Source organism: Meriones unguiculatus, chromosome 3 (genome assembly GCF_030254825.1).
Source record: "Meriones unguiculatus strain TT.TT164.6M chromosome 3, Bangor_MerUng_6.1, whole genome shotgun sequence".
NCBI classification, from domain to species: domain Eukaryota; kingdom Metazoa; phylum Chordata; class Mammalia; order Rodentia; family Muridae; genus Meriones; species Meriones unguiculatus.
Window position 1 is genome coordinate 72,910,504 of NC_083351.1, and position 27,584 is coordinate 72,938,087.

A 27,584-nucleotide genomic window follows, 5' to 3' on the forward strand; every position below is an offset into this window, starting at 1 on the left:
TTCAGAGTTTATGCTTCTTCGGTGATATCCTGTGTACACAGCACACTAAGGAATGAACTGCAAGAGTAACCCACAGCTACAGTTATTGCTGCAGTCACCACAGGCCTTCTTCCATCAGAGATTTTGAGGTAAATACCCACCTCAGAGTTGACTGTAGTGGTGCACTACCATGTAATGCTACCACTAAGGAAAAGGCAAGAGAACTGTGACTACAGGGCCGACCTGAGCAGCACAGTGGCTCCAGTGCCAGCTTAACCTACACAGTGAAACCTTACTTCAAAAAAACTAAAACAAACATCCCCACAGAAAATGATTATGTCAACATGGGAGTGGTCTCAAAATTATTGCATATTTATCAAGTACATCACCTAAGGTCCTCATTTTATTTTTTTAATAATATTTTTCTTTTTCAAGAATTTCATATATACATGCGACTTATCGTCATGTCATCATAGCAACAAGGCTATATGGTATTTACTGTCAGTGTTTGGAAAACAAAGCATATCACTGACATGAAAGGAAAAGAACCAGATCTTGCATTGAGAACAATATTGTAAGAAGAAAAAAAATAAAAGTAAAAATAGAGGTGCTGTCAAAGATTTCCACAAGTGAATAACAAGAAGATGAAAATTTGAGCTCAAACTGAGAAAGAGGGCCTCTCTGTGACCAAGAAGCACTGAGATCCTCCAATGTACCCCACACTGCATCTTCTGCTGTCCAAATGGAAGGACTGTGGTCCTTATCACCTCGCCCTCCAGTCAGTCTTGGTGATGGAGGCAGGTCCTGAGCCATTCTGCATAGAGACTCTGCCCCACACTGTTAAAAAGTCCCAGAACCTAGGAAAGACTGTGCGCATGGGGAAGCTCTGTCTCTTCCTGTTAGGTGACAAAGTGCCCCCCAAAAAAATTTTGAGAAAATATGTTGAGGAACTTCTTTTATCTTCAAAAGAACGTACAAAAGAAATCTATTTAGTGGGGAGAGAATGGAGAATGCTGGGAATATCACTTTACTGACCCATTTCCTCATTCAATAGTCAGCTGCCAAAAGCTGCCTGCTGCGCACAACAGAGCCTGGCTCTTAGACAGTGGCCATTCTTTTGATCTGTAAAGATGAATCATCAAACTTAAGAGAAAGCTAGGCAGCTGTCCCAGACAGAGAAATGAGATGGAAAACTTTCAGAAATAGCTGGAAGCTGGGGGTGGGGTGGGGGTGGAGAATAGGCATTATCATGAGTGGAGAGATTCAACAGGAACCTGGCAGCAGATTGCGGATTGTAACAGAGCTGGCAGACCAACTTTCATTCATCTCCTCAGTCACCTGCAGGGTAGACATCTGACTTTGTGCTTCCACCATGGAGCATCGCAGGAACATTTTGGATAAGCCCATGCATGATGCCAGACAAACTCAAAATCCAATGACCACCCTGACAACTAAGGAAACCCTAAATGAATGTCAAGATATCACTAATGCATTTAATTTAAAAAAGCAAACTGCAAGCAATTGCCACATTAGACATAATGGAAAATATTAGAATAGCCCAGAATGATGAAGCAATGTCATTTGCAACCCACAGAAAACCCATAGCTCACCAGATCTCCCACACAAGCCCCTGTGCCAGTCCCATCATCCCCATGCTAGCTAGAAAGTGATGCCTGTTTCAGGGCTGCACCATGGGCAAAGATGAAGCTGGGGGTATGACCAGGGTCTCCCACTGAGGGGTCACTCCCGGGACCCTTGCTTGTCCTAGACATTTTCTAATTCTGCAGGGATCCAATCATTTAAAAGGGTCCTTGAGAAATGAGACTCAGAAAATCTCCCAAGTTCTTGGCTGTGGTTCTTTCTGTAGAGCCTTCTGCACAGGGGAACTTTGATTTCTAATTTTCTTCACTGTTAATGGAGCTCAGTTAGCTCCACAAGAGAAAAATGGTTGTTTTAAGAAAGAGAGACCTGATGCTATTGTAAACATATCTATTATTTTGCATAAAACTTCTATAGGTTGTGCTATCTCTATAAAATAGCAGCAATACCTTCTCTACCCCAAGAAAAAAAGGATGCTCGACTCCAACATATTGCAACACTCCTGCCCACTCTGACAGACCAGCCCGCTAAAGGCTAATCTAAAATTCTTGCAGCAGTTTTTCCTGTGTTTATAAGTAGAAACTGAAAAGCTAACTGTATTTCCCAGACTCCCTTGCAGCAAGATTCTGAGTTAGATCATACCAAGCTGGTATGTTTAAATGAGACATGAAGATATACATGAGTGACTCACAAGAGAGACTAAATATGCAGATATTGGATGTTCCCACAAAAAGGGAGATAGAAGGGTTTGGTTTGGTGAGAGAGCTATGAAGGAGCTTTCAGGCTTTGAGTTGTATCGTATGTGCTGAGCATGGATAATTTTAGCAGAAGGGATTTTGCTAAAACAATCCCATGTAGGAGAGTTAGACCTTTCCCCCGGGTCTGTTGTCTTTGGCTGTGTTGTTACTTGCCTTGTGTTACCCAAGCCATATCCCCTGGTCTCCTGGAGAGTCTTTGAACTATACAATACCCTTAAATCAACTCCCTTCTGCTGGCCCAACTGATGTGGATCTTGATGCACCTAAAATCACTGGCATACACAGGGTTTTCCTGATTACATTAAAACTGGTTAATTAAAACCGTTTTGTTCCTAAACAAATAAAAGCTGTAGTCTCCAACACATTCATTTCTTCAGTCATCACTGCAAGGCTGATAATAACTAAGTTCTGATTGTCTCTGTGGGTCCACAGAGCAAAACTGCCTGGATGGACCCCAGGAAAGTGACACCCCTGTTATATGCCACATACACACATTCTTGTTTCTCTTCTTCTGCGTTAAGTTGGTTTCCCACATGCAGATATGGGGATCCTTAAATAATGACATTCAATGTGATAACTCTGTGGCATTGAGATTTTGGGCTGAGCCTGAAGGAGGGAATTTGCATAATATTGACAGAGCAGCAGCAAGAACCCTTTCTACATTTTAAGAGGCTCTGTTGCCAGCATGTGCTGGAGTGAATTTTAATGCAATTGTTTAGATGGAAACTCTAGACACTATAGGTACCTTTATTTTATAATTAACTATTCTAATCTTTTACCTTATTAGCAATGGTCAGTTCTCAAAGATAATGTCCTGTTTTCCCTCAATTTAAGAGTGAGTTCCAAAGTCCTACCAATATCCATGTTTCATTTTGAAATTTAACTATGTGGTCTTCATAATAGTCCAAGAGCATTTTCTGAACTAAACTGTAAGAAAGTGGAAAAAAACAGATAACGTTAATGATGGGGGAGATGAAACTGAAGGCTATAAGCTCAGAGACTTGAATATTTGAAATAATTAAATGTATTTCAATGATCACAGTTTTGTTTTCCCCCTCAAGACCACAATCTTACGCTATTTATTTTGGAAAGAATGGAAGTTATTCAACAGTCCCTTTCACGTAGGTCTCACATATGTAAAAAGAAAAGAAAATGTGTCCAGAAAAAAAAAAAAAAAAAACAAGAACAAAACTTGGAACTCTGGCTCTAGTGTTAGACACAGGACAGGATAGCCATGGCTGAGCTATCAATTTTTTTTGCTGTATCTATTTGTTACACGAAGGCTAGAGCAGATCAAAGGAGACTTACCAGAAGCTCTACATTTAATGAGTCCAGTCAGAAAAACAATACTTCACAGAATAAAAGTTTCATGAGCTGATAAGATGGGAAGTGGCATGGTGCACCTGAAAAAGCAAGGCATCTTCCACGGCCCTGTGCAGACGATCCAACTGCTGGATCTGTGGTTTACAAGCTGCAAGGCCTCTGGCAGGTCTCAGAACCTCTCTGGGTCTGCACTTTCTCATGGCACTTGGGGTAAATAAATGCTGCTGTGTAGAGTTGCTTTGAGATTTAAATTAAATCTCCTATCACAGCCCCCGCTTACAGCTAGTGAGTTCTTACTGCTATCTACCTTCTTTCCAGGCTTAATTAAAAAAACAGAAAGGACTGATGGCTTATTCTTTGTTGAGCAAATGAAGACAGTCATTTCTATTTGTGCTATTCAGAAAATTTGAACACAGGGAACTTCCCAGAGACTCATACTCCAACCAAGGACTATTCATGGAGATAACCTAGAACCCCTGCACAGATGTAGCACATGACAATTCAGTACCCAAGTGGGTTCCATAGTGATGGGAAGAGGGACTGCCTCTGTCATAATCTGATTGGCCTGCTCTTTGATCACCCCGCCCCTCGAGTGGGGAGCAGCCTTACCAGGCCACAGAAGATGACAATGCAGCCACCCCTGATGAGATCTGATAGACTAAGATCAGAAGGAAGGAGAAGAGGACCTCCCCTAACAGTGGACTTGGGGAGGGGCATGCGTGAAGAAGGGGGAGGGAGGGTGGGACCGGGAGGAGATGAGGGAGGGGATCATGGGGGGATACAAGTGAATAAGTGTAATTAATAAAAAATAAAAATAAAAAATCTAAAAAGAAAAGGATATGCTCTGGTAAAGAATTATTGAAATTTCGACAAGACTCTGATGGGCTTCATAAGCAAAGCCTTTTCCACTTTAGAATTTATTTGCCAGGTAAGTGAATATTTATTAGTCATCTACTATGTACATATTCTTGCTCTGGACACAAGGGATACACTGAAAAACAAAATAGACCTGCCCTGACAATACTCCTATGTCTTCTAGAACTCTTAAAAATAATGTCTGTGTGTGGAGGAAGCAGATATCTTCTCGCATTTAGCCACTGGCAGGGGCCTTTACAAAGCTCACTCTTTCTTAGATCAGTGGAAAATTAAACTTCAGAGTTGAGTTCATATTGCTGTAATTTCAGTACTGTATGAGCTGGGTAGAAAAAAAAAAGACTATGAATCTAGAGCTTGCCAAATCTTGATTCTTTTTCCTGAGCGAAACACCACTGGGAAAGCGCACTGACCAGTCTTTGTCTCTTCTCTAATAATGCTGCATGGGACTTGATGAGGTGGTACCTGTCTAGTACCTAGAGCAATGTGCAGAAGGGAAACCATCATGATAATGACTATGTAAGTCCATCTGCTTTTCTGCCAACCTGAAGAAAGAGTGCTATCTCAAGGCTGAAGATACAGAAAAGGAAGCTGCAGTGTCCATGCACCGTTATTTGGGAAACAGTATAGAAATATATGTAATTCCCAAGTGTCATTAATTGTATTTTATTTAAACAAAGAAAAACACATCAAAGATTGTGTGTGAGGATCCCATTTTTAAAAATCTCCATTCTGACACATCTCCCTGGCTCATCTTGTAGAGTAACATTTATTCTTGTGCAGATGTGCGTAGTGTCAAAATGACTTTTATAAAAATCTTTCACTGTTTTAGATGGAAAAGATTGGTTTCTTTTAACAAAGGCCTATTAGGGCAAGGGGAAGATTATATTTTAGTTACCTACAATCTATAAAATGCCTAAAAGGAATTCTGAAACATGAGACTCACTTGGGCTAATCCATTTTAAGTTAGTTACATACCTTCATTATTTAATGTTAATAAACATTATAGAGTATCTACCCACTTAAAGTATCTTACCACCACACTGAAAACTCAGTGTGAGAAACCCATCCATTCACCAACTATCACTAGATTAAAAAAAAAAACAAAAGGAAAACAGTCCAACTAAAAAAGAGTCTCCTATTGTGTTTATTGAATATCCTTGAGGATCTTTTTCAGGTGTGTAAGTTATTGACAGTTTTTATATTCATCAACCTTGCCCTCAGCGTGGGCTCCTCTCACTTTTACTCCCCTTTTATCTAGCTGCAGCTCCTCTCTTCCACTGCCACAGGATGGTGTATATATGCATGCACATCTCTGGTTAGTGGAGTTCATATTGGAACAGACATACTTGTCAGTATTGTCAGTGTGACAAAGTTTTCAAAGGCTCATTCATCCTTTTAGAACCAATGATGATCTGGTGGGTCTGACCAAGTCTGGGTGATGGGAATGTTAGAGAATTACTGTGCTAGAGCATGGAGGACTCCTTCAAGTTCTCTCCCATTCAGTTTTGTACTGAGGCTGCATGTTTGGGCTCAATTACTGCTTCGAAATAAGTCAATCTGAAGACTGACTCTCTGAACTCTTCCATTTTTGAAAACGCCTCCAGATAAGTAACACTTAGAAAGCTGGTACAAGCTCTCCTGGAAGACAGCCAAAATCTCCAGCATCTGAGGATCCACAGTACCCAGCCATGCTGAAGTTGGAGGTAGCTCTTTCCATTGCCAGCTCCATCAGAGGAAACACTTGCCACGTACAAAGAGCCTCCGGGTCATCAGTACAAGCCACCAGCCATCCTTCGCTTCTGCGGGCTCTTTTTTCATTTTGGTCAACCACCAGAGTTTATCTGAAATTCGCCTAATGAATCTGGCAGGATGAATTTTCAAGTTTATTTTAACAGTCAAGTACACGGAGAGGTGAAGGGGGTACTTTAATTTGGATTTCATTGAAGCTTATGGCGTGAATTGTCTTGGGGAGCCACACAAAGAGCACAGTGCAGGCAGCTGAGATAATAGGCATGCATTCTCTCACAATTCTCAAGACTGTTAGTCTGAGATCAAAGTGTTGGGCTGACCTGATTTCTTGTGAGACTTCTCTCTGTGGCTGGCACTTCTCCCCCTGTGTCCTCAGATGACCCTCCCTCAGTTGGTGTCTCTTTCCTAATCTCCTTTTATAAGAAAATCAACCATATTGGATTTGGGCTTACTTCTATGACCTCATTTGAACTTAATTATCTCTTGAAAGTCCATACTTCTAAATACAGACACATTCTCAGATATTGATGGCAGTTAAGTCTTAAAAATAGAGAGTTGGGAGAGACAGAATGCAGTACATCATACCCATGAAATGAAAGATTTTACCAATCTCTTTGGCTTCCTCCAGCTGGCATTCCATGTGCAAGAAACCAGGCCTATGTTGGTCCTGCTTTGCCATCTCCAAAATAAATGCAGAGCCTGTCATTCTGGGAACAAGTACTCTATATAGTTTTTGAAATTGTGATGAATGGGCTTGGAAAGCTGAAACATGTCAAGTGTGTAAAGGCTCTGAAGTAAGAACAAAATATATAAAAACTTACCATCTTATGTAGTGGAAGGAAGAAACATACACTGTATCTTTTCTGGGTCAGTGAAAATTATATTGTAGATAATCTAAGAGGTTTGATTTAAAATTGTCTGCATTATGAACTTTGTAAGTTTATGGATCTTGTGCCAATTTGAAATTTGAGAAAGATGTCCATGCAATGGCCATAGGAACTGGCATTTAATTATATTACTGTTCATGACTGCAGAAAACTTCCACTGAACTACTCCTGAAAGTAGGCTATGGCGCTCAGCAAGTGGACATTTTTCAATCACGGTCCTAAGATTCTCTTGTGAAATAGTGAGGTTTTGGTTGAGTCTGCCCATCCATTGTAAGTGGCAGAATGACAGTTTTAGTGCTCTTACCTTGAGGCTTGGACTTGCTGAGTTTGCCACAGGGCTTGGAGATGGTGACGGTTTTCTGACAGTCAGCATTGTGAAGAGCTCTCTTCAGACTTCCAGTCCTGGTCTTCAAGGCAGTATTCAGGTCACATTCTCCCCAAGCCTGGAACTGGTATTTACACTCAGCTAAAAGGCATAATAAGATGAAATAAAAATCCTTAAGAGAGCTTATTGTGGTGATAATGAGGGCACAGTTTTGATGTTAACTTTTTGTATATAAGCCATGTCTAATCCCATGAAGTTATAAGAAATAATGCAGAGGAATTCTATACACTCTACATCCAATTTCCCCTGGTTTTGCTATCTTGAATATCTGCAGGTCTATGATGTGAAATGGACATCACAAGAGTGTCAGATTTTATCAGCTTTACATGCATGAACATATATAGTTCTGTCAGTGTGAGTGCATATGATCAGCACTATCATGGTACATACAATCCCAGTACAAGTGGCCCATGTGTCACCTTATATAGTCATGACCTTCTTACGTACTAAATTCTTTACAGCCACAAATCTCTTCTCCAGCTCATTTCATTCTATATACGAAAATCTATGTAAATGAAAAACCATGTACATGTTTGTGATTGGTTACTCTGGTACCCACAAAGTTTAGAAGACAGTGTGTGATCTTCTATGAACTGAAATAACTGATAGTTGTGAGTGGTGGAAACCAAAATGAGGTCCACTGCTAGAACAACAGGGATTCTTTACCACTGAGCCATCTCTTCCTCTCTGAAACTAGATATATTTCTTTACTTAGCATACATTTCTTTTTTAAATTTTTCACGATTTATTCATCAAATATACCAAATTAAGCCCCCTCCCTCAACATCTCCCAGTCTCCCCTTTTTCCCCCTGACACTTTTCCCTATTCCACTGAAAGGGGAGTTCTCCACCATTGCCATCGGCCCATAGCTTGTTAAGTCTCAGCAGGACTGCCTGGATCCTCTTTCTCCTATAGAGGGTCCTCAGAAAGGATCCATCCAGCATGGAATCTAAGCAGATGCTGAGACTCATGGCCAAACTTCTGGCATAGCACAGGGATTCTTATGGAAGAAGAGGGGGCTGGGGATAGAGAGACATGGAAGGGACAGAAGCCCCACAAGGAGACTGACAAAGCTAAAGGATCTGAGCCCAGGGGGTGCTGCAGGGACTTAGCATACATTTTAACCATCCACTCGAGCTATGTAAGTCAATAGTGTATGCTTTTACACAACTGCATAATATTCTATGATTCAAATATATTAAAGTTTGTTTACCCATTCACCAGGTAAAAGATGCCTTGATTGCTTCTAGCTTTTGGCTAGAATATATACACAAATGCAAATACTATATATTCACATACAGAGTTTTGTGAAAACATATTTTATTGTCTCTGGGGAAAAGCCCAAGAAACTGATGAGTTCAGCTCAGCTAATGTTTAGATTCATGCAAACATAAAACAAGCAATGCCTCCCAAAATAATATTTCTCAGTAGGAGTTGCCATTTTCTATTTCTACTGATACTAGTACACAACCTAGTATCTTTATATCTTCACTGGCATTCATAATCCATTTATTCCAGCTTTTCTGGTGAGTGCATAGTAATATGTCACCAGGATTTCAATAGCTGTATCCTTAATGGGACAGAGAAATTGAATATCTTTCCAAGTGTCTATTTGTTATTATACATTATCCTCAGAAAACATAGGCCATGGTGTGTTTCCATATGGCACAAGTGGGACACTGTGGTCATTATATCCCACAATAGCTGAAATTAAATAAATAAGACATGAATAAATGAATAGATAGATAGATAGATAGATAGATAGATAGATAGATAGATAGATAAAGAACACACAAAAACACAGTAGTGATGCAGAAGGAAAAGCCACTTGGGATTTTTCAACTGGGACAGGAACACTGTAAAGGTGGTTCAGTGGATAAGGGGCTTGCTTCATGCACATACTGGATCAAAGTCTGGATCCCCAGAATATACATAAATATCTGGGCAGATGTGGTAGCCCACCTGCTGTCCCAGTGTTCTGGTGGGATCACTGACTACCTTGACTAGTAAAATCACTGAGTTCCAGATTCAACAACAACAACAAAATATAAAAAAACAGCCTCAGAAAATGAATAGGAGAGCAAGAGGAAGACAGCCAACACCAACCTCTGGTAGCCACACATACACCCCTATGCATGTGTACTTAAACATTTATGAACCCAAAGATACACAAACGTACACAAACACTACACAATACACAGCACACACACCCTGCAGAGTAGTGGTTCTCAATCTCCCGAAAGCTGCAATCACTCACAGTTCCACATGTTGTGGTGATCGCCAACCATAAAATTATTTTTCTTGCTATTTCATATCTGTAACTTTGCTACTGCTATGAACCATATGCAAATATCTGTGTTTTCCAATGCTCTTAGGTGACCCCTGTGTAGGTGTCATTTGACCCCCAAATGGGTCTCAACACACAGGTTGAATATTGCCCATGTAGATGAATGTACATGGTTAAAGATGGAAATGTTGAATAATGGGCTCAAGATTAAAATGTAGATTACTGAATTTAAGTTGGAAGTGTCTAGAGAACTTGTCTCAAGTAGATAGATCAGAACAGCATGAAAGTGACTATAATTAGTGAGACAAAAGTCTATGAACACTGGCTGTGACAAGGCCTGTTGGATTTAGTGAATGAATCTATAACCAACCGTATGTGGAGGACAGCAATGGATAAAAGAAAGATAATAGCGTGGGATGTGAAGAAGTGGGATAAGCACAGAAAGGGAAGGTAGAGAGTGAAGGGGGAAGAAGGGGGAACAAGAACTTCACTGGGTGGGCAACAGTTCGTATTTTATGCCTGTATAAACAATGATTCTTTTTTAATTTATTTATTACAATTTATTCATTTTGTATCTCTGCTATAGCCCCCTCTGTCTTCTCCTCCCAGTCCCATCCACCCTCCCTCTTCTCCCCCCATGCCCCTTCCATAGTCCACTGTTAGAGGAAGACCTCCTCCCCTTCTGTCTACTACCAAATGACTTTTGGCCAGTTTTTCTAGCTGGTAGAGCGGGTTATATTATGGTGAAAATGGTAAGTTCTAAGGATATTGCTAATTATCTTACTCAGTACAAGACAAAAACAAACAAGCGTAATAAAGGCCCAGTCCCTGACATCCTAGTACCAAACCTGACAGGCAAGCTGTCTGGCCACCTTGTTTCTAGGGAAATACATTTGTTTAATTTAATATAAACAGTATTTTGCCTTGGAAAATTTTGATAGAAAATTTTCAAATTATTTTATAATAGTAGATTAGAGCAATAAGACCACAGGGTGAGACTGACCTCCAAACTGTTTCTTCCAGTTGCAGGGGATCTTACATCTCTGGGTCTTCATGGTTTGCTTGCACTCAGCGCCAGTGCGAGTGCCCTCCCGGGTACCCAGTCCACAGTCCCCACTGGTGGGAACACACACGCTCCATTGCCATTCTCCACAGTCAGATTTTTTCACCTTTTTCTCTGCAAGGAGGAAACAAAACCAATCAGCATCCAGAAATGTCCTGGACTCCTGGATATGATGGCTAAGTTTGTACATCAGCACCTCGACTGCGGAGTCTATGACTTCTACCTCTCTCTGCATTGTTCCGAAAGACAGCAGGAACATGACAGATGCTTTCTCAATAATAAAGTCAATGCATGATTAAGAGAGAGACAGAAAACAAGGGGGTTGGGGACGGAACTAATACTACTAAGTCAAATGTGGGATAGAGCAGACTCACTGACATTTTTTTAGAAACAAATATTTTTGAGTGAAGGTATTGCCACTCTGCCTGCTGTCTGCCCACCATGACAGGAGCTGTTCTGCATGCATGTCTGCTTTGATGGGCTAACATCTCTGAAACCCTAAGGGAAATAAAGCCTTCTCTCTCTTAAGTCCACTCCTCAGGTGTTTGACTTTGGTAACAGAGAGCTGAGTATCACCCTTGTACCAGATGCAATGTGAAGGTTTGTGTGTCTCTGATGAAACCTTTGAGAGTGTGAGATATTATTCTAAAAAAAGAAAGAAATATTTCTGTGAAAAATTTAAAAGTTCTAAGTAGCTTATGAAAAAGAAAAGAAAATGTCTATCATATGTCATAGTTGTCAGCCTGGCAAGCTCACTGCAAATTGATGGCATGATTTTATCCTGCAGATAAAATGACACAATAGAAATGTTGTATAGGTCATAAACTTAGACAGACCATTCATGACCATGCCAACAAAACATGATACAACCCTCACTCAGCATTTCCCTAAATAATCAAAGGGAAATTAAAAATGGAGGGTGGAAATAGAAGCATCCCTCATCCGCATGAGGACCATCCAATGAAGCATCTCTCGTCGGTGTGGGGAACAGCAAGCAGATAGGCTGCTGGAGAACAGCATCTCTTTGTGACCCCACTGCTTACCTGGCTTCTCTTTCTTTCCGGCCTCAGCAGTGTCCACAGCTGCCAAGATGAAAATGAATGCCAAGAAGGCTGCTGCAAATTTCCGACGTTGCTGCTGGTACTGTTGGGGCGACATTTCTGGAAGTGAAGAGAAAGAGAGAAAGATGATTCCAACCTAAGAATCAACTCCCTGATGAAGCACTCTAGATGAAACTTCTAGAAGAGTAGATTTTAAGAAAATTGTGTTGATTATTGAAAGCAGAATTTTATTATTTCTCCCCAATATCTGCAAATACCAATAAGTCATATGGTCAATGACAATATCCAACCATTCTTCATATCAGACTTCACAGCCATTTGTTACATATGACTCTGAGGTTGTGAAAGCAGAATGTTTCATTTCAAATTTCAAAGCATGTTCTTGAACAGATCCCTACAGTCATTCTTGCTGCTTGCATCACTTGGTAATAACAGCCATCTTCAGGATGTCTGGCAATTCCTAGACACATTCATGGCATTGTAGTCACAGGGCCCATTGGAATGGTCATGGCAAAGATGGCCTACATTAGCCTGGGCTGACTGGTTTTTATCTTTAGGCATATTTGGCAATGAGTGGTAGCTCTGATTCTTTTCTCTTCATGTTCACTTCTTACATAGTATTATTATCCCATTATGCATTAGAGCGAAATCCAGAAGTAGAGCTGGCATACTATCAATTTATAAACTGACTTTACTCAAGACCCACTAAATCTTCAGATCTGGGGAACAGTGATCACACTTGCTCAAAATATGAAATACTCCCCATCTCACATAAATCAAAATCCCTAGAGAACACTAGAAAGATCCCTGGTAAACTTAAAGACACTTGTGATAACCCTCTGACAAGATGACCACTTTGCCTTAACATCCTGGAGGAAGCCACTGACTATAGAAAGTTACCTCTATCTACTGTGTTAATGGTGTTGTATAGATCACATGACTATGTAGCAATAATCTTTAGTTATTATTAGTATGCAATATAGTTTTTCAAAACTTGCAATAGATTAGTTTTTACTGATTTTACAATCTCTTTGGTGAACAGTAAAACTACTAGTGAGTGTGCGTTTTGTGTGTGTGTTTGTGTGTGTGTGTGTGTGTGTATAGGCATGCACATGTGTGTTTTATCGATCACTATGTTTTTCAGCTTGTCTTTCTCATTCATAAATACCTCAGAAGTGATACCATGGTTATTAAGCTTGCATCAATTTCCATGATGTTAGAGTTGTCACTTATGAGAGTTGTATTTTATTTTGCTATCAATGACTGGATTCGATAGTATAAATGTGGATATTTCACCTATAGACTAAAATTAACATCTTTATCACTTAGCGTTTTTAAAGCATGAACCCTGCTTAGCTACTCAGCACCATTTTCATCCCCATCTACATCTTCATCTAAACTCTGGTGCTGGAAATGTTGCTCTTCCTATTGCTGGCTTCCTATGACAGTCTCACTGAGATGTCCCCAGCACATCTGAGGTGAGTTCTCATTTCATGATTGACATACAAAGCCACCCTAGGCTCACTCATTTGACAGCTTGTCAGAATGCTCAGAAATGAGTCCACTGTGCACCTATTTGATGCACTTTTTCCTATGACATTTAAAATGATTAGGGAAAACATCAACCAGAAGCCATGGTTTCCCCAAAGGATTCTAAACACCTTTTGTCCTGAGACTTTTGAGAAATCATTAAAGGCAAATTAACTCTTTCATTCATTATTTTTCAATTTTGATTTCAAATTAGATTTTTCTTTTATGTGTAAAAATTACCTGTGAATTACCTTAATTATTTATGTTAGACACAGATTATTGTGAGAATCTGAAAATTCCCACTGAGAAATCACAACTCTGGGGAAAACTTTCTGACCAAGCAATCTTCCCTAGTCATAATAAATGTAGCCAATGAAGAGGTCAGAAGTCATCCTGATTTAGTCACTATCTTACTATCTAAGCTTTCATGAGAAGATACATAGAATAAAGGTTTAAAAGAAGAGAAAGAGAAGTGGAATGTTTAAAATTAACCAAGTGTGCCAAACAGTATTTAATACCACTTGAGTACTCCAAACAACGTTCATTTAACTTTTTGCTGCCTCCCAGGTACAATAGATATGTGAGTAGAGAGTGCATGTTCACATAGCGGCTTTCATGACTATCTGAACAGTCGTCTGTTTATCGTCAGCATCAAATGAAAGCAAAATCTTCCCCTGCATATAGCTTAATTCTGCTTGTTCTCCAACATGCTGGGTACCAGAAGAATGTAGAAGTAGGAACATGTCCCCTTCAGACACACAAAGCAATTAGGGAAGTTGCAAATTGTTTTTCACACTGAGAAAAAGAAACAACAGAAGAATCAAAGTTATTAAATGGCCAACTTCTTTTGAGAAATTTCTTTCTTTCTTGCCACCTTCTGCCGTCTTTATTATATTTGACCTGAGAGACATAATTCACTGTGTTTTAGAAACTGGGGCCTACCATAAATGGATGCTGGGATATAATAATATTCTTTTGTTATCCCAACGAAGACTGAAACTCAATGACAAATAAAGAAACTAACTGGGGGAAAGCATTCACTTTGACACTTCACCCTCTTCTGTTGAGGCAAAGATGATTAGAGTGTGCAGGGAGGAGGGCCTCTTTCCTAAAGCACTGTAGTAGAATCTAGGATCAACATTCGTGTAAATTTAGACAAGGATACTGGAAACAGTCTGTTGATGACCTGTTTAGAGAAAGTAGTATAGTATCGGGCTGCAGAACTTTTTATTCAAACTTTAATTCTACCACCTTTTTTTCAGATTGTTTTTGAACAAATCAAAACATTAAAACCAATTGAACTGGTTTTTATATCAAAAGAGTGGATTTTTTATATCAAAGGTTGTGGGGCTGGTACAAAACAAATGCTAGAGACACTTTCTATAGAAGCTTTCTATAGACACTTTCTATAGATACAGACAGAGATAATCTGGGAATTTAGGAACTACATTGTTGGCATTACCTCTACAACCCTGTGGTGTGTATATCAGGTGCACTTTATGAATTAGAGGTTTGGTCTCCACCTCCACCAAGTAGAAGGCGAGTGGACTGTTAGAAAGACTGACTTTATCGGTGACTTAATCCATGAATGAATTAAATTTTTGAAAAGCAAATTAAGAGACAGTAGAGCTGTAGAAGGTGGGCCTTGTTGAGGCATGTGTCACTGGGAGCATGTCTTTGAAGAGCATACCTTACTCCACACTCCTTTCGTTACTTCTCTCTGCTTCCCTACCTACATGACAGGAACAGACATGCTCCCACCATGTTCTGTATCACCTTAGTCCCCAAAACAATGGGTCAGCCAACATAGATTAAAAGATCTGAAGCTGTGAGCCAATAGAAATGCTTCCTTCTTTAAACTATTTGACTGTTTTTCACAGCCTTGAAAAGTCTAATGCAAAATCCTCTTTTCTTTTACTGAAAAAAATATAATAAACATCACACTTGGCTTTCTTGCATTATATCAAAACAAAACCAAACAAAATGACACAAAACAGAAAAATGATTTAATTAGAATCAGCTAGCAGCTCCTTCAGCCTTCTTAGGACACAAATTCATTCTGCTTCACTTTTTTGGAAACATAACACAGGTTCAGGGAACTTAACTCAGGGTGTGTACTCTGAGTCCAGAACTCAGTACTGAAAATTAGCAACTATGTCAATGCAATTCAGCCTGTGTGAAGTGAGGAAAATCACCTCAGTTTGCAATCCTATTCTGTGCCTTTTTATATGTGCCTTCTTCCATCTTTTTATTTGAAGTACCTGAGACAGAGAAAGCCCCTGTACTCAGAAGTTGTCCCTAAAACTTTGATCTTGAAAAATGTCAGAGCTTAAAACAGAGGGGTAAATTTTTAAGCTAAAATTCTATCTTAGCCCTTTGAACCATAGCATATATAATACATTGACACTGGACTGAAAACAATCATTGGTCTCTCCAAAAGCATATTGTAAATAAAAGTGATCAGCAAATAAATAGTTAAAGATGTCACACCTTATCCATTCACACCATTAGATTATACTAGGTATTTTGTACTCTACTTGCCTCAACTCTTATGAAGCAGTATTTTTTTTCACCTTATAAACTGCAAAATAAAAGATAAGATATTGAAGATCATACAAAGAATATCTGAGTGAGTCTTCATAAAAATAGAATATTTTTCCAGGCACATCAAGGGGCTTTGCACTTTCCTTGTCCCAACCAGAACTCTTTCCTCAATAGGAAAACCACAGAGAAATTCTTTCCTCATATTGTTTGAGGGCTTTATTTAAATATGTTTTAGACTTACCTAATTTTTAAAAATCTGAATACCTTTTAACTTGTTTCTAACATATATGTTTGCCAGACATTGGCTTATAGTTCTTGTGTTTTACATTCTTACAAAATACAACCCATTTAGACAATGTATCCCACTTTCTGGATTTTGGTATTTATTCATTTGGGTCCAATTCAGTATCCCTCTGTTCAGCTTAAAATTAACAACTGGATATAGAAACCTTCCCAGAATGATTTCTAGAATTCCTTAATTAGCCATTTAGGTCTCTTGTTTGACCTTGTTCTCCTAAGTCTGCTGAAATCTCTAAGTCACTCAGTTTACCTAAATTTAACATCAACTTCTTACTTAGTTTGCTAATAGTCAACTAGCCAAACATAAAAGACTCAACAGTTCAAAAATTAAAGCAAAACAAACATATTATAGATTTAATTAATATTTACCTTTCTAAAGAAAAGATTGAAGACAACCATGTACTTTACTTATTTAGACAAAATACCCCCAGAAATTTCTGTCATGTGTTCTGGCTTGGTAATATAATGGGAAATCCACTTTGACTAAAAGCATGTAGCCTTTTAGCTCTGCCCCTTATCAGTCTTTAAAAAGTGTGTAAGTTTCTTGGAAATAGCTCTTTTTGTTTTGGTTTTGTTTTGATTTTGGGTGTTTTTTAAGTACTTTTTTAATTTTTTTCTTTATTAATTACACTTTATTCACTTTGTATCCCCTCTGTGGTTCTCTCCCTCCTCCCTTCCCAATCCCTTCCTTCCTCCACCCTATGCATGCATGCCCCTCCCCAAGTCCACTGATAGGGAAGAACTTCTTTTTCTTCCTTCTGATCCTAGTCAATTAGGTCTCATCAGGAGTGGCTGCATTGTCTTCTTCTGTGGCCTGGTAATGCTGCTTCCCCCTCAGGGGGAGGTAATTAAAGAGCAGCCCAATCAGTTCATGATTTTGGTTTTTTGAAACAGGGTTTCTTTCTTAGTTGTCCTAGAACTAGCTCTGAAGACCAGGCTAGCCTTGAACTCATAGAGATCCACCTGCCTCTGCCTCCAGAATGCTGGGTTTAGAAGTGTGTGCCACCACCACCCAGCTTAAATGTTGTGCTAAATACACAGAAGTATGTAAGAATACAAAAGGAAACTAAGTCAACAACGAGAACTCAAAAGAAATGAACGTATTTGATAGTTAATATCTGACATTTTCTTTATAATGTGGCTGGCATCTAGGTCTGTTAATTATTTGGTGGGTCAAATGAGTTAGATGACTTGAACTGTCTATATTATAATTTTACTGCTTTAACTTATATTCAAACAAATTAAAGAATTAATTTTAAGTTTTTAGTTTCTTTAAGAACATTTTAATGTCTATCTACTGTAATTGGGGAGAAGAACCTGGAATTGTCTTTCTGTAGTACAGAAATAAACTTGTTGGTGGTATGAAGCTTTATTCCTGCTTGCTAAGTACATGTCTCTCCACAGAGGGCATGCTGTAAAGAATCATAACAGATGCTGGCCATGAAGCCACTCTGAAGTCTAGAAGTGGGGATATGCAGACACGTAAGAACATGACCTGGTGATGTGCAGAGCACTTTTCTGCCAGCACTGCTAAAATATATCTACTCTCTCTTTTTCTAAGCTAAAAAACCTGGGCTATTTTAAACAAATAAGTCTGTTGCCCCACTCTCTCTGGGAAGTGCAGAACCTTGTTAGGGACTGCCTTGTTCTAAGCCAAAGGTCTGTTTGGTATATACAACACCCTTCTTTTCTCTTCATGCTTTACAAATTTACTGAACAATCATTTTGTTGTTTCCTCTATTGCATATGAGAATTTTTTCATATAGGAGATTTTTTTATAGTTTGGTTGTATTTTTCCTTTGGTCACTTTCCTTCTTATATTTTTATTAACGTCTCACTAATCTATTCTAAAAACATCTGGCCATTTCCTTGGAGTCCTACCATCTCATAAAGGTACATATTTAGCTTATGATATTTTTTTTGCTTTTTTTTTTTACAGGATATAAAGTCTTTATTGCAAGTCCAGAACAAGTGGCACCAGGAGGTGCTTTTGATCTTCTATAAGCTCCTTTCTTTTTTTTTCCTCAGATTTTTTTTTAATTTTATTTTTCTTATTAGTTACATTTTGTTAACTCTGTGTCCCAGCTGTATCCTGCTCCCTCATTCCATCTCCAACCCCACACTCCCTCCCTGGTCTCCTCCCTGCCCCTTTCCAAGTCCACTGATAGGGGAGGACCTCCTCCCCTTTCATTTGACCCTGTGATATTTCTAAGTCATCACTTACTCCAGCCTTCTTGGGCTTATTTATTCAGAACACTAAGTCTTCACAGAAAGTGTCCCAAGTATGAACACAGAAAACATAACATAGAGATGAGTACAATAGTAAATCCCAGTGTATCTATGCATATGTCAATTAGACTGATAAAATAATGCATTAATTTAATGTTATATGACATATATCCTAAAAACATAAACCTCTCACACTGAGGTATTTCAATGGCAGAGTTGCACTGGCCAGAGAGTGTGATAGTTTAGGGCACTTTCATTAGTTCACTAGTTTTTGTAGCCTCTTAATGAAGTAGGTGTGTGCTACATGAGAAGATGAACAGCAGATATGAAATAGATTCCTCCAAAATAGTCTTGCAAGGTGCCAAGAAAAGAGACAGGAGTGTGTTATTTCCCTGTGGCAAATATATGAACAGTCTTCTCTGAGTACATAGGCCCAAGTAGTCATGTTCTCCATAAAATGAAGGGTAGGAGAGAGCTGGGATGTGTTTTATTTATCAGTTTACATACTTTCTTACACATTTATTTTGAAAGAAATGCACAAAAGTTACAACCTTCCTCATGAAGAAGGAAGGAAATGAAGGAGACTCAGAAAGGCCACATGTAGAAGTGACACAGGAAATATTCAGCCATGAAATGTGGTTACCACGGAAAGCAGCACATAAGAGATTAAACTACCCAAAGGAGACAGAGACAATGACTAAACCTGATACATTTAATGAGATATAAAAGTGCTTCTTTAAAATCTTGTTCTTATGATTTTAAAAACATAGTTTGATATTCTTAGCAATGTCTCCTTGTAAGAAATTCAAATGACCTTATTAAATTTGGGGCATTAAAAAGCAAAGGAAAGTACTGACAAGAGGCATCATTATCTGTACACAACTCCTGTTATTAATAAGTCATGACTAAGTATCCTAGGTTGATGGAAAAATGGACTCTGTATTCATGCAGCCCAGCTCAGTAAGAAAGTGTATCCCAAACTGTGCCACATCAGCTCTAAATGGAAAGGATTACTGCCAGGAGTGCTACTATGCTTTCATGTTTTTCTAAAACAATTCAGTGCTGCTTTATGAACGACTGTGTTCAAGCAACATTTCTAATAGCTGGTGACTTTGCTCACTCAGGCGAAGTGACTCAATTAAAAACATAATTAACAAAACAGCATGCAGATTTTCAAGTTCACTGGCATGCCACTAAGCAAAGAAATAGCGCCACACACTATCCTGCATTTGGGGGAAAATGAAGAATACATCTTGTAGATCTGAGATGTGTGTGAAGCAGGGATTTCTCAGGGCAGCATCAAGCTCCAATGCAGAGGGAAAGCTCCTATGCATATGCTACAAGATTAATAACTACTAAAAAAGATGTATTTCAGAATTTTACAAAGGAATCTAAATGTTTTGATTGGCTGATACAAAGTATTCAGTCAACTCAGAGAGGTAAGTAAGTATGACCTACAAGAGCCTGGATTTCTTTAGGAGCCTCACTTACTCTTCTCATTCATAGTTCTAGGATGGCTATAAAATAAGCTAGTAATACAACATCACAAGACAAGGAAGAACTGATCAAAAGGAGGCAGGCTCTGGTCCCTCCTAGAATATAAAGCCCTGCAGTAATTAGGCTGGACAACCCCGCTGTCTATGGACCCAGGTTAGAATGGGCTTTAGGGTGCCCCCAGATGCAGTGTGGAATACTGACAAGACTGTGTAATCTTCTCTTTTCTACCTTTTCAGACATTGGTGAGCCAATGTCACATTGACTACATACTAGTTTTTTCTGCCACCATATTTCATCTCTGTCACACACAGCACCCAGCAGCCTAGAAATGCTCTCTAAAACAATACTATGTTAAATTAACAGTTGTTTATTAAAGATATTTGCTCTTCAAACTTTACAGCTTGACTAAATCATTTCTACAAAAGACCAATGATGTCTTAAAAATTACAAGTAATTTCCTAACCCTCAAGTATGTGTTTGTGTGTGTGTGTAAAGATGAGAGGAGGGGATATATATGTTCACTGTCTGTGATGACACATTGGTACCAAAGTGGATGCTTGCTGTCCAGACCACTTAAAATCACTTCTAGTAGTTGGCCTATGTTTAGTTAAATAAAACAGAAAATGTCAGAGCCTCTGCCCTCACACACACACACATACACACACACACACACACACACACACACACACTCACACACACACACATTGCTGTAAATCCCCTCCCCAGAGAGTTCACATTATTAAGAAGGTTTCAGGTGAGTACTGAGGCTTCACAGGCAAGAAAAAGATGTGTAATTTCTTGGTTAAGCTGGCAAATACTGGGTTATGAATGCCTGGTTCCATACCAGGAACAAAGCCTTACAATAAATGAACAGTTGCCCAGGGAGCCATTTGGACTGAATCTAGCCTCTGCTTCACGAACGGAAGAGCTGGACCTTGCCATTGTCGATTTGCACGCTTTTCAGCTGCTATTTCCAGTTGATTCAGTTCATACAACTCTAGCTTTCATTTAAGGCTGAGTTCATTGACTACAAAAATAAAGAACCAGGAGAGGAAGAACAGAACTCAAGGAAAGGCTTCACTGATTATGCAGTGTTGCTTTGGGAAAAAAGGAAAATCTTGTTAGAAACTTGGCAGACTTACTTCATTAGGGACCTACTGACATCTGTAGTCAGAGTGTGCAATGGGTTAGTTTAAAACTTGGATCATCCCAGTAGTTTGCTCGGGGTACTGAATCCTTGTCCGTCTCTACCACATTCTCAGCATTTTTCCTCATCCTTTCAGCCATGACAGAGAAAAGTGACTACTAAACAAGGTATGCGGACTAGAAGGGGATTTATTAGAAATTAAAGACAAGGCAGTTAAGGATGGTGAGTGTAATTACTCACACCATTCTTTAGAAATCCAATTGTTGCTTTTTGCATGCATAGTCACATGGACCTCATTCCCACCACCATCCTCGTCTCTCCCATGCACAGCCGCAGTCTCCTTTCGCCAAAAGATCTGCTGTGTGAGGAGTTGGTAAACCAAAGTCTGAGCCCTGTCATCAAATCTCATATAGTATGGGAAGAGTCAGCTACTCCTGCCCCTTTCAGAGACTCAGAAGAAGGGCAGTTTCCACATTAAAGAGGGAGATGAGTTTTTTCATACTTGGTTTAGGAGCATCAATGTTTCCATTCACTGACCTTCCTTCCTCTTTAGAAATAATCAGTCTTTAGTCTAAAATAACTACTGAAAAGCAGTGAAGAATAACAAGGACATTAAGATAATTTACTCATAGCAAACAAACTTTAGTTAGTTTTGTAAGAAAATGCCTAAATAATAATGACATTATCACTTCTGGGTATCTTGGTTTGGGAAAATTATTTGACAAGTGTTCTCAACATATGCATCTGAAGGTAATAGTTAGTTTCATATTTTATAATTATAGTACAAAATAATTGAGCTTAGATGACTACATTCTAGTGAAATAACTTAAACTTGAGATTAATAAAGACGAATCTGTTCTGTAAAAAAAATGCTATTAATAATTTCAATGACAACACTAAAAGAGTTGTGGTTCAATGTGTAGGTAATTGATATTGCGATAACTTGGAATCACATTGGCAATAGAATCAAGACAAATAATATTCTGGTCTTCTCAGGACTGGTTATAGTGTCTTCCTCTATGGCCTGGCAAGACTGCACCTCCAGGGGAAGATGATCAGAGAGCCTGCCACTGAGTTCATGCCAGAGAAAGACCCTGCTCCCCTTACTAGGGGCCCCACTTAGAGACTGAGTCTATGGGCTACATCTGAGCTGGGATTTTAGGTCCTCTCCATTCATTGTCCTTGGTTGAGGTATCATTTTCTGCTCCCCTATCAGTGGACTAGAGGAGGGGCTTAGGAGGAGAAGAGGGAGGAGGGTGGGATTGGGAGGAGATGAAAGAGGGACCACAGCCAGGATACAAATTAAACAAATTGTAATAAATGATAATAAAAATTAATGCTTTTATAGGGATGGCTATCAATCAAATATTATGGTAATATAAAAATAATAATATTCTCAGTGGTATACAGCACTGACCTGAAATAAATCAATAAGAGGCTAACAAGGTAACTATAAAATTCTGCAAGTGAACACATTTAAATTGATAAATCTAACCGACTTATTTACAGAGGCTCACTAAGACCAGCGAAGGGTTTTCTCAAGCATACACTTAATATATGCAAATGGAAATGTGAGTGGAAAACAAAACAAACTAAACAATTCAGTCCCTGATATTTCTGAGGCACATGAACTGTCAGGAAGTTCTGAATCTGAAGTTTTCATTTACTATTTTTCAGAGAGGAATTAGGCTGACTTCCTTGCAAATCACAGACAGATAGATGAGAATTAACCCTGATTATAATGTATCTGCTGTGGCTGGGGCAGCAGGGAGCCACCTGCTAATGGATTGGAGATTATCACCTGCAGGTACTAATTCTAACTTGACTTGAAGCTGTAACAGTTGCTAACTTAGTGTCTTATTACAACCATAAGGTGATGTTTTTAGATGGAATCTAATATATCTTGCAACTGCATGTAGGTAGGAATCAACAGTCTATATACTCTTTCCACCCCTATTGCCAGGAAAGCACCTTATCAACAGACTAGATGAATGGATAAAATTTGAAAGACTGACTCTTGGGATCTTATTCATTGTCTTTTGAATTACATGTGTAAATTCTGTGGTTTGGCTACCAGTTTTCAAGTGTATAATACATTTAAAGAAAAATAAATGTATACCCAAGGATGTTGGTGTCTGTATAAAATTAAAAGGAAATTATTCTCAAAACTAATAGACACATAACTTCCATTAACCCAGCATGAAGGAAGCATTACAGCCTTCACAGTGCTGGTGTCCTTTATGTCATCAGAGGTCATCAAACACACACACACACACACACACACACACACACACACACTTACAAGCCATTATCTAATTGCCAAGAAAAGTGGACATGCACATTCTACATATAAAAAAACAAACCAGGAGGGATACAAAGTAAATAAAGTGTAATTAATAAAGAAGTTAAAAAAAACAAATCTACAATAAAATTGTTGAAAACCTTAGTATTCAAAGACATAAGCACTGTGCTCACTGAGACAACCCCAATATCTAGTGTTCCTGAAGCCTCAGCTCCTTGCAGTTCCGGCTTATCTAACAGCAGCCTACATGAAGTTCTTTAGGAGAGATTCTTATTTTAGCCTAGGTGATCATTGCAACTCAGAGTGGTAGCATGATATCATGCTCAAATTGTAGGTTAGTAAGTGAAATTAACAGAAGAAGCAAAAGGGAAACATCTATCCTTCAAAAGTAAAAGTCTTGTTTTTTCACAAAGCCATTCTTAATAAGCAAATCCCTAGTGTAAATGCTCACTAACTTAGTGCATTGGGTAATAAAAATATAGATCTATTGCGACTCTCTTGAGAAAATAGAGACTGGAGTATTTTTAGGAATAGTTTGTTAATGTGTTAAAAATTGGAAGATCTGTGCCTCAAAACAGATGCTGAGCCTCACAGCTAAACATTGGGTGATGCATAGGGAGTCTTGTGGAAAAGTTCAAGGTAAGACAAAAGGAATTGGAAGTGACAGGAGCTCCATAAGAAGACCAACAAAGCCAACTGATCAGGGCCAATAAGGGCTTGCTAAGACTGAAGTATCAACCAAGGTCCTTGCACAACCTGGACCTAGGGCCCCTACAAAGATGGAGCAGATGGGCAGCTTATATATGAATATATAATATATAATATATACATATTATATATTATATATAAATATATATATTTATATAATCATGCAGGTCCTCTAGTAAGGGAAGTGGGGGCACGGACTCACTTGCCAACTTTTTAATCAGATTCCCCTGGCAGGACTGCTTGTCAGGGGAAGAGGACACATTCAGTCTCATGATAAGCTAGGGTGAATGAGAAAGGGAGCTCTGCTTTTCTGATGAAGGTGGGGGGAGGTAAGGGAGGGTGGCACTGGGAGGTGAGGAGGAATGGGATTACAACAAAGTGAATTAAAAAAATAGAAATAAATTTTAAAATTTGGAAGATCTGATGTCTTACATACCAAAGATACAGTTTAATGTTTCTTTATAGAACTGTATTTCTGGGGCTGGAGAGAAGGCTCAGTGGTTAAGAGCACTGTCTGCTCTTCCAAAGGTCATGAGTTCAATTTCCAGAAACTACATGGTGGCTCACAACCATCTATAATGTGAACTGATTCCCTCTTCTGGCAGGTGTAAATGTAGATAGAACACTCATATACATAAAATAAATAAATCTTTCTAAAAAAACTGTTCTTCCCTATTAATAAAAGTGTTGATGACAATTATCATCAACTGTTAGTTCTTTATAGAAGGATAGACAGAAAATATATTGATTATACTTAATGAATATTAAAGTGATTTCTTCTTTATAATAATTGTAGTAAGAACCTGACCTCCCTAGCAACTGTGTCAGGAACACATTTACATCGTTTGGGGATTCTCTCTTCAATAGTGTAAATTGGATCATTTAAGGCCAGACAGAAATTAGAGCTTGGTAAAATTAGTAACATGATGATTGATTCAGAAGTCTTTAAAATGTGTCTGGATAACAGACTTGCCATTTAATACCATTGAAAGTGATTGTGTAATGAGAAAGCATACGACAATTTCATGAGATAACAAAACTTAATGCTTTATCTTCCCAGGTGCCTATTTCCTAGAAGCAAACGAGAACCCTTTATGTATATCAAGTTCATTTTCCTCCTATGTGTTACAGGTGACTTGAAACGTGGCAGTACTACCAGGCTCTTTTGTATGGTTAAGCATGGTGTATAATTACTGTTACTGCTTTCAAAGGTAGGTGACCAGGTTTTAGCAGCATACAATTTAAAAATCACATACCTTCCTCATCAAATATGTCCTTTTAATCTTATCTAAAGCTGGAACTGCTTTTCAATTTAGTGCTAGGACACAACGTCAAAGATGCATGTCTGCACTGGCTGGAAGGTGCTGCTTACTTGGGGGAAGCAAAGCCTGCCGGTAGATTTGGAAACTCTAGACCATCAGTCCTGAAGAAAACTGAAATAATATGTAATATAATCTTTCATCTCATTCTCAACTAAAGGTACTAAAAACAAGATTAGCCTGTCACCTAGGTTATGAGTCTAATTTAAAAGGCTAAAAGGAAAAAAAAATAAGGTAAATCTGATAATAATATGAGCCTCTCATGGCACAAAAATTGTATGTCTCCCCATTACAACAATATGAAGATTATTATTCACTTTTTGCAGTATAGACAGGTGTTGTACTGGGACTGAGTGTATATATTGTTCTTTTTAACAGCTACAAAAAGTTTACAAGGCAGGAAATATCGCTTTTTCATAAAAAGCAAAGATTCCAGCAAGTTACAGTTATTGCTCAGATCATATAAGGAGTGGCAAAATCATGATCTAAAGCTGGTTTAACTGTTTTCTCAGGGTAAACTCTGAAGACTAGTAAGGAAAGGAACAGAGTGATTATAACAGGATTAGAACTTTTGAAATGAACAGCTTTCTCCAGGCTCCTTAGACCTTGAACATGTGGATGACTTTTATACAAGATGTCTTTTCAGAAGGGAAAATCAGGGATAAGACTCAAAGAAAATGAAGCACCCTGACTTTCAGGTACACAGTACATGGAACTCTAAGATACCCTTCCAAACAATTAACCTTCTCCTCATCAATTGGTAAACCACTAACATAAGAACTGCTATGAGGCTATTCACAGTTGCAATCATGAGCCCAAGTCTGTTCATTTTAAAATAGGTAAAAAGATCTGAGTGGATCTCACTCAACCTCAAGAGGCTATTAAATCTGGTCCTTGTGGCCAACAACATGGTAGGTCAAAATTCAAAATGTGAGAGGTGTTTGGCCATAGGCTTTGATATAGATGGATCAATGAATGTCTCTCTGTCTCTGTCTCTATCTCTCTTTTCTCCATGTGAGAGCCAGCAAGAATGAAAGGCCCTCAACTGCTAACCTCAATACCAACCAATTTGAGGTGTTGGTGTTACTCTGTTGGTGCTTTCGTGGTGCATCTCCACAGGCTCATGACACATGCCTGGTCCCCAGCACCTGTCACTGCTCACAGGTGACTGGGGCCTGATGGTGTGAACTTTATCAATAGATAATCCAATTAATTCATAGCTGGGAGGTGAGGCCCAGTTTAAGGAAGGAAGTCATAGAGTTAATCTTGCCCTGTCAACTTCATCTTTCCCTTTGCTTATTCGTTGCTCCTGAGGTAGGCAGCCTCCTCTGTCACATGGCCCTGCATTGGCATGATGTTCAACCTCATCACAGACTCATGACATAAGACCTCGCTGTGGATTAAAACTCTGAAAAACTGAATCAAAATCAACCGTTTTCCCCTTACATTGTTTTTCTTCGGTGTTTGCTATAGTGATGAAAACCTAATCTTGCTAGAAAAAGAGTATTCTATATAATCTCCAATAAGAACCAAAACAACCTAATCCCTAAGCCAGGAACCCAATCATCTCTTGTCCAAATCTCTATTCTCCAGAAATGTAAGCTAATAAAGGGCTGTTGCTTTAAGCAATCAACTTTATAGTAATTGATGACAAAGCAGAAAAGGACAATTTCAAAATACAATCACCAAACAACAGTGTTAAGCCATAACTAGTATTTTATCAAGTTTCTGCAAGCACACTACTGGATAATGTTAGTGAGGTGTCAATCAATGACAAGTCCATTAAATTGCTCTGGTCATCTGATCATGTGAACTTCTAAGTAAATAATGACAATCTTGTTAATAGTGATATACAAATACAGCTTCACTATGTTCAATGTGATTCTACACCTGTTTATCACCTGAGCCTTGTTATAACCCAATTCAGTAGAAAAAGAAAATATTAATTCTCCTGACAGTGTAAGATGTGCATAGAAGCAATGCATGGATAGCTAAGTCAAGACCAACCACAGGTTTGCAGTGAAATGGAATGAGCAGTAG

The 27,584-nt window shown here is 38.8% G+C and overlaps 1 protein-coding gene across 6 annotated transcripts in view; it reads right to left on the reverse strand.

Moving 5' to 3' along the window:
• Ptn (pleiotrophin) overlaps window positions 1-27,584 on the reverse strand; it is an 88,045-nt gene that overhangs the window by 12,708 nt on the left and 47,753 nt on the right. For all 6 annotated transcript variants that reach the window (XM_021638203.2, XM_060380197.1, XM_021638202.2 and 3 more), the window contains 3 exons: window positions 11,951-12,067; window positions 10,848-11,021; window positions 7,476-7,637 (listed from right to left, as the gene is read on the reverse strand). In XM_021638203.2, the coding sequence (XP_021493878.1) occupies window positions 7,476-7,637; window positions 10,848-11,021; window positions 11,951-12,065 (451 nt within the window). In that variant the 5' untranslated portion in view covers window positions 12,066-12,067. The remainder of the gene's footprint in view (window positions 1-7,475; window positions 7,638-10,847; window positions 11,022-11,950; window positions 12,068-27,584) is intronic.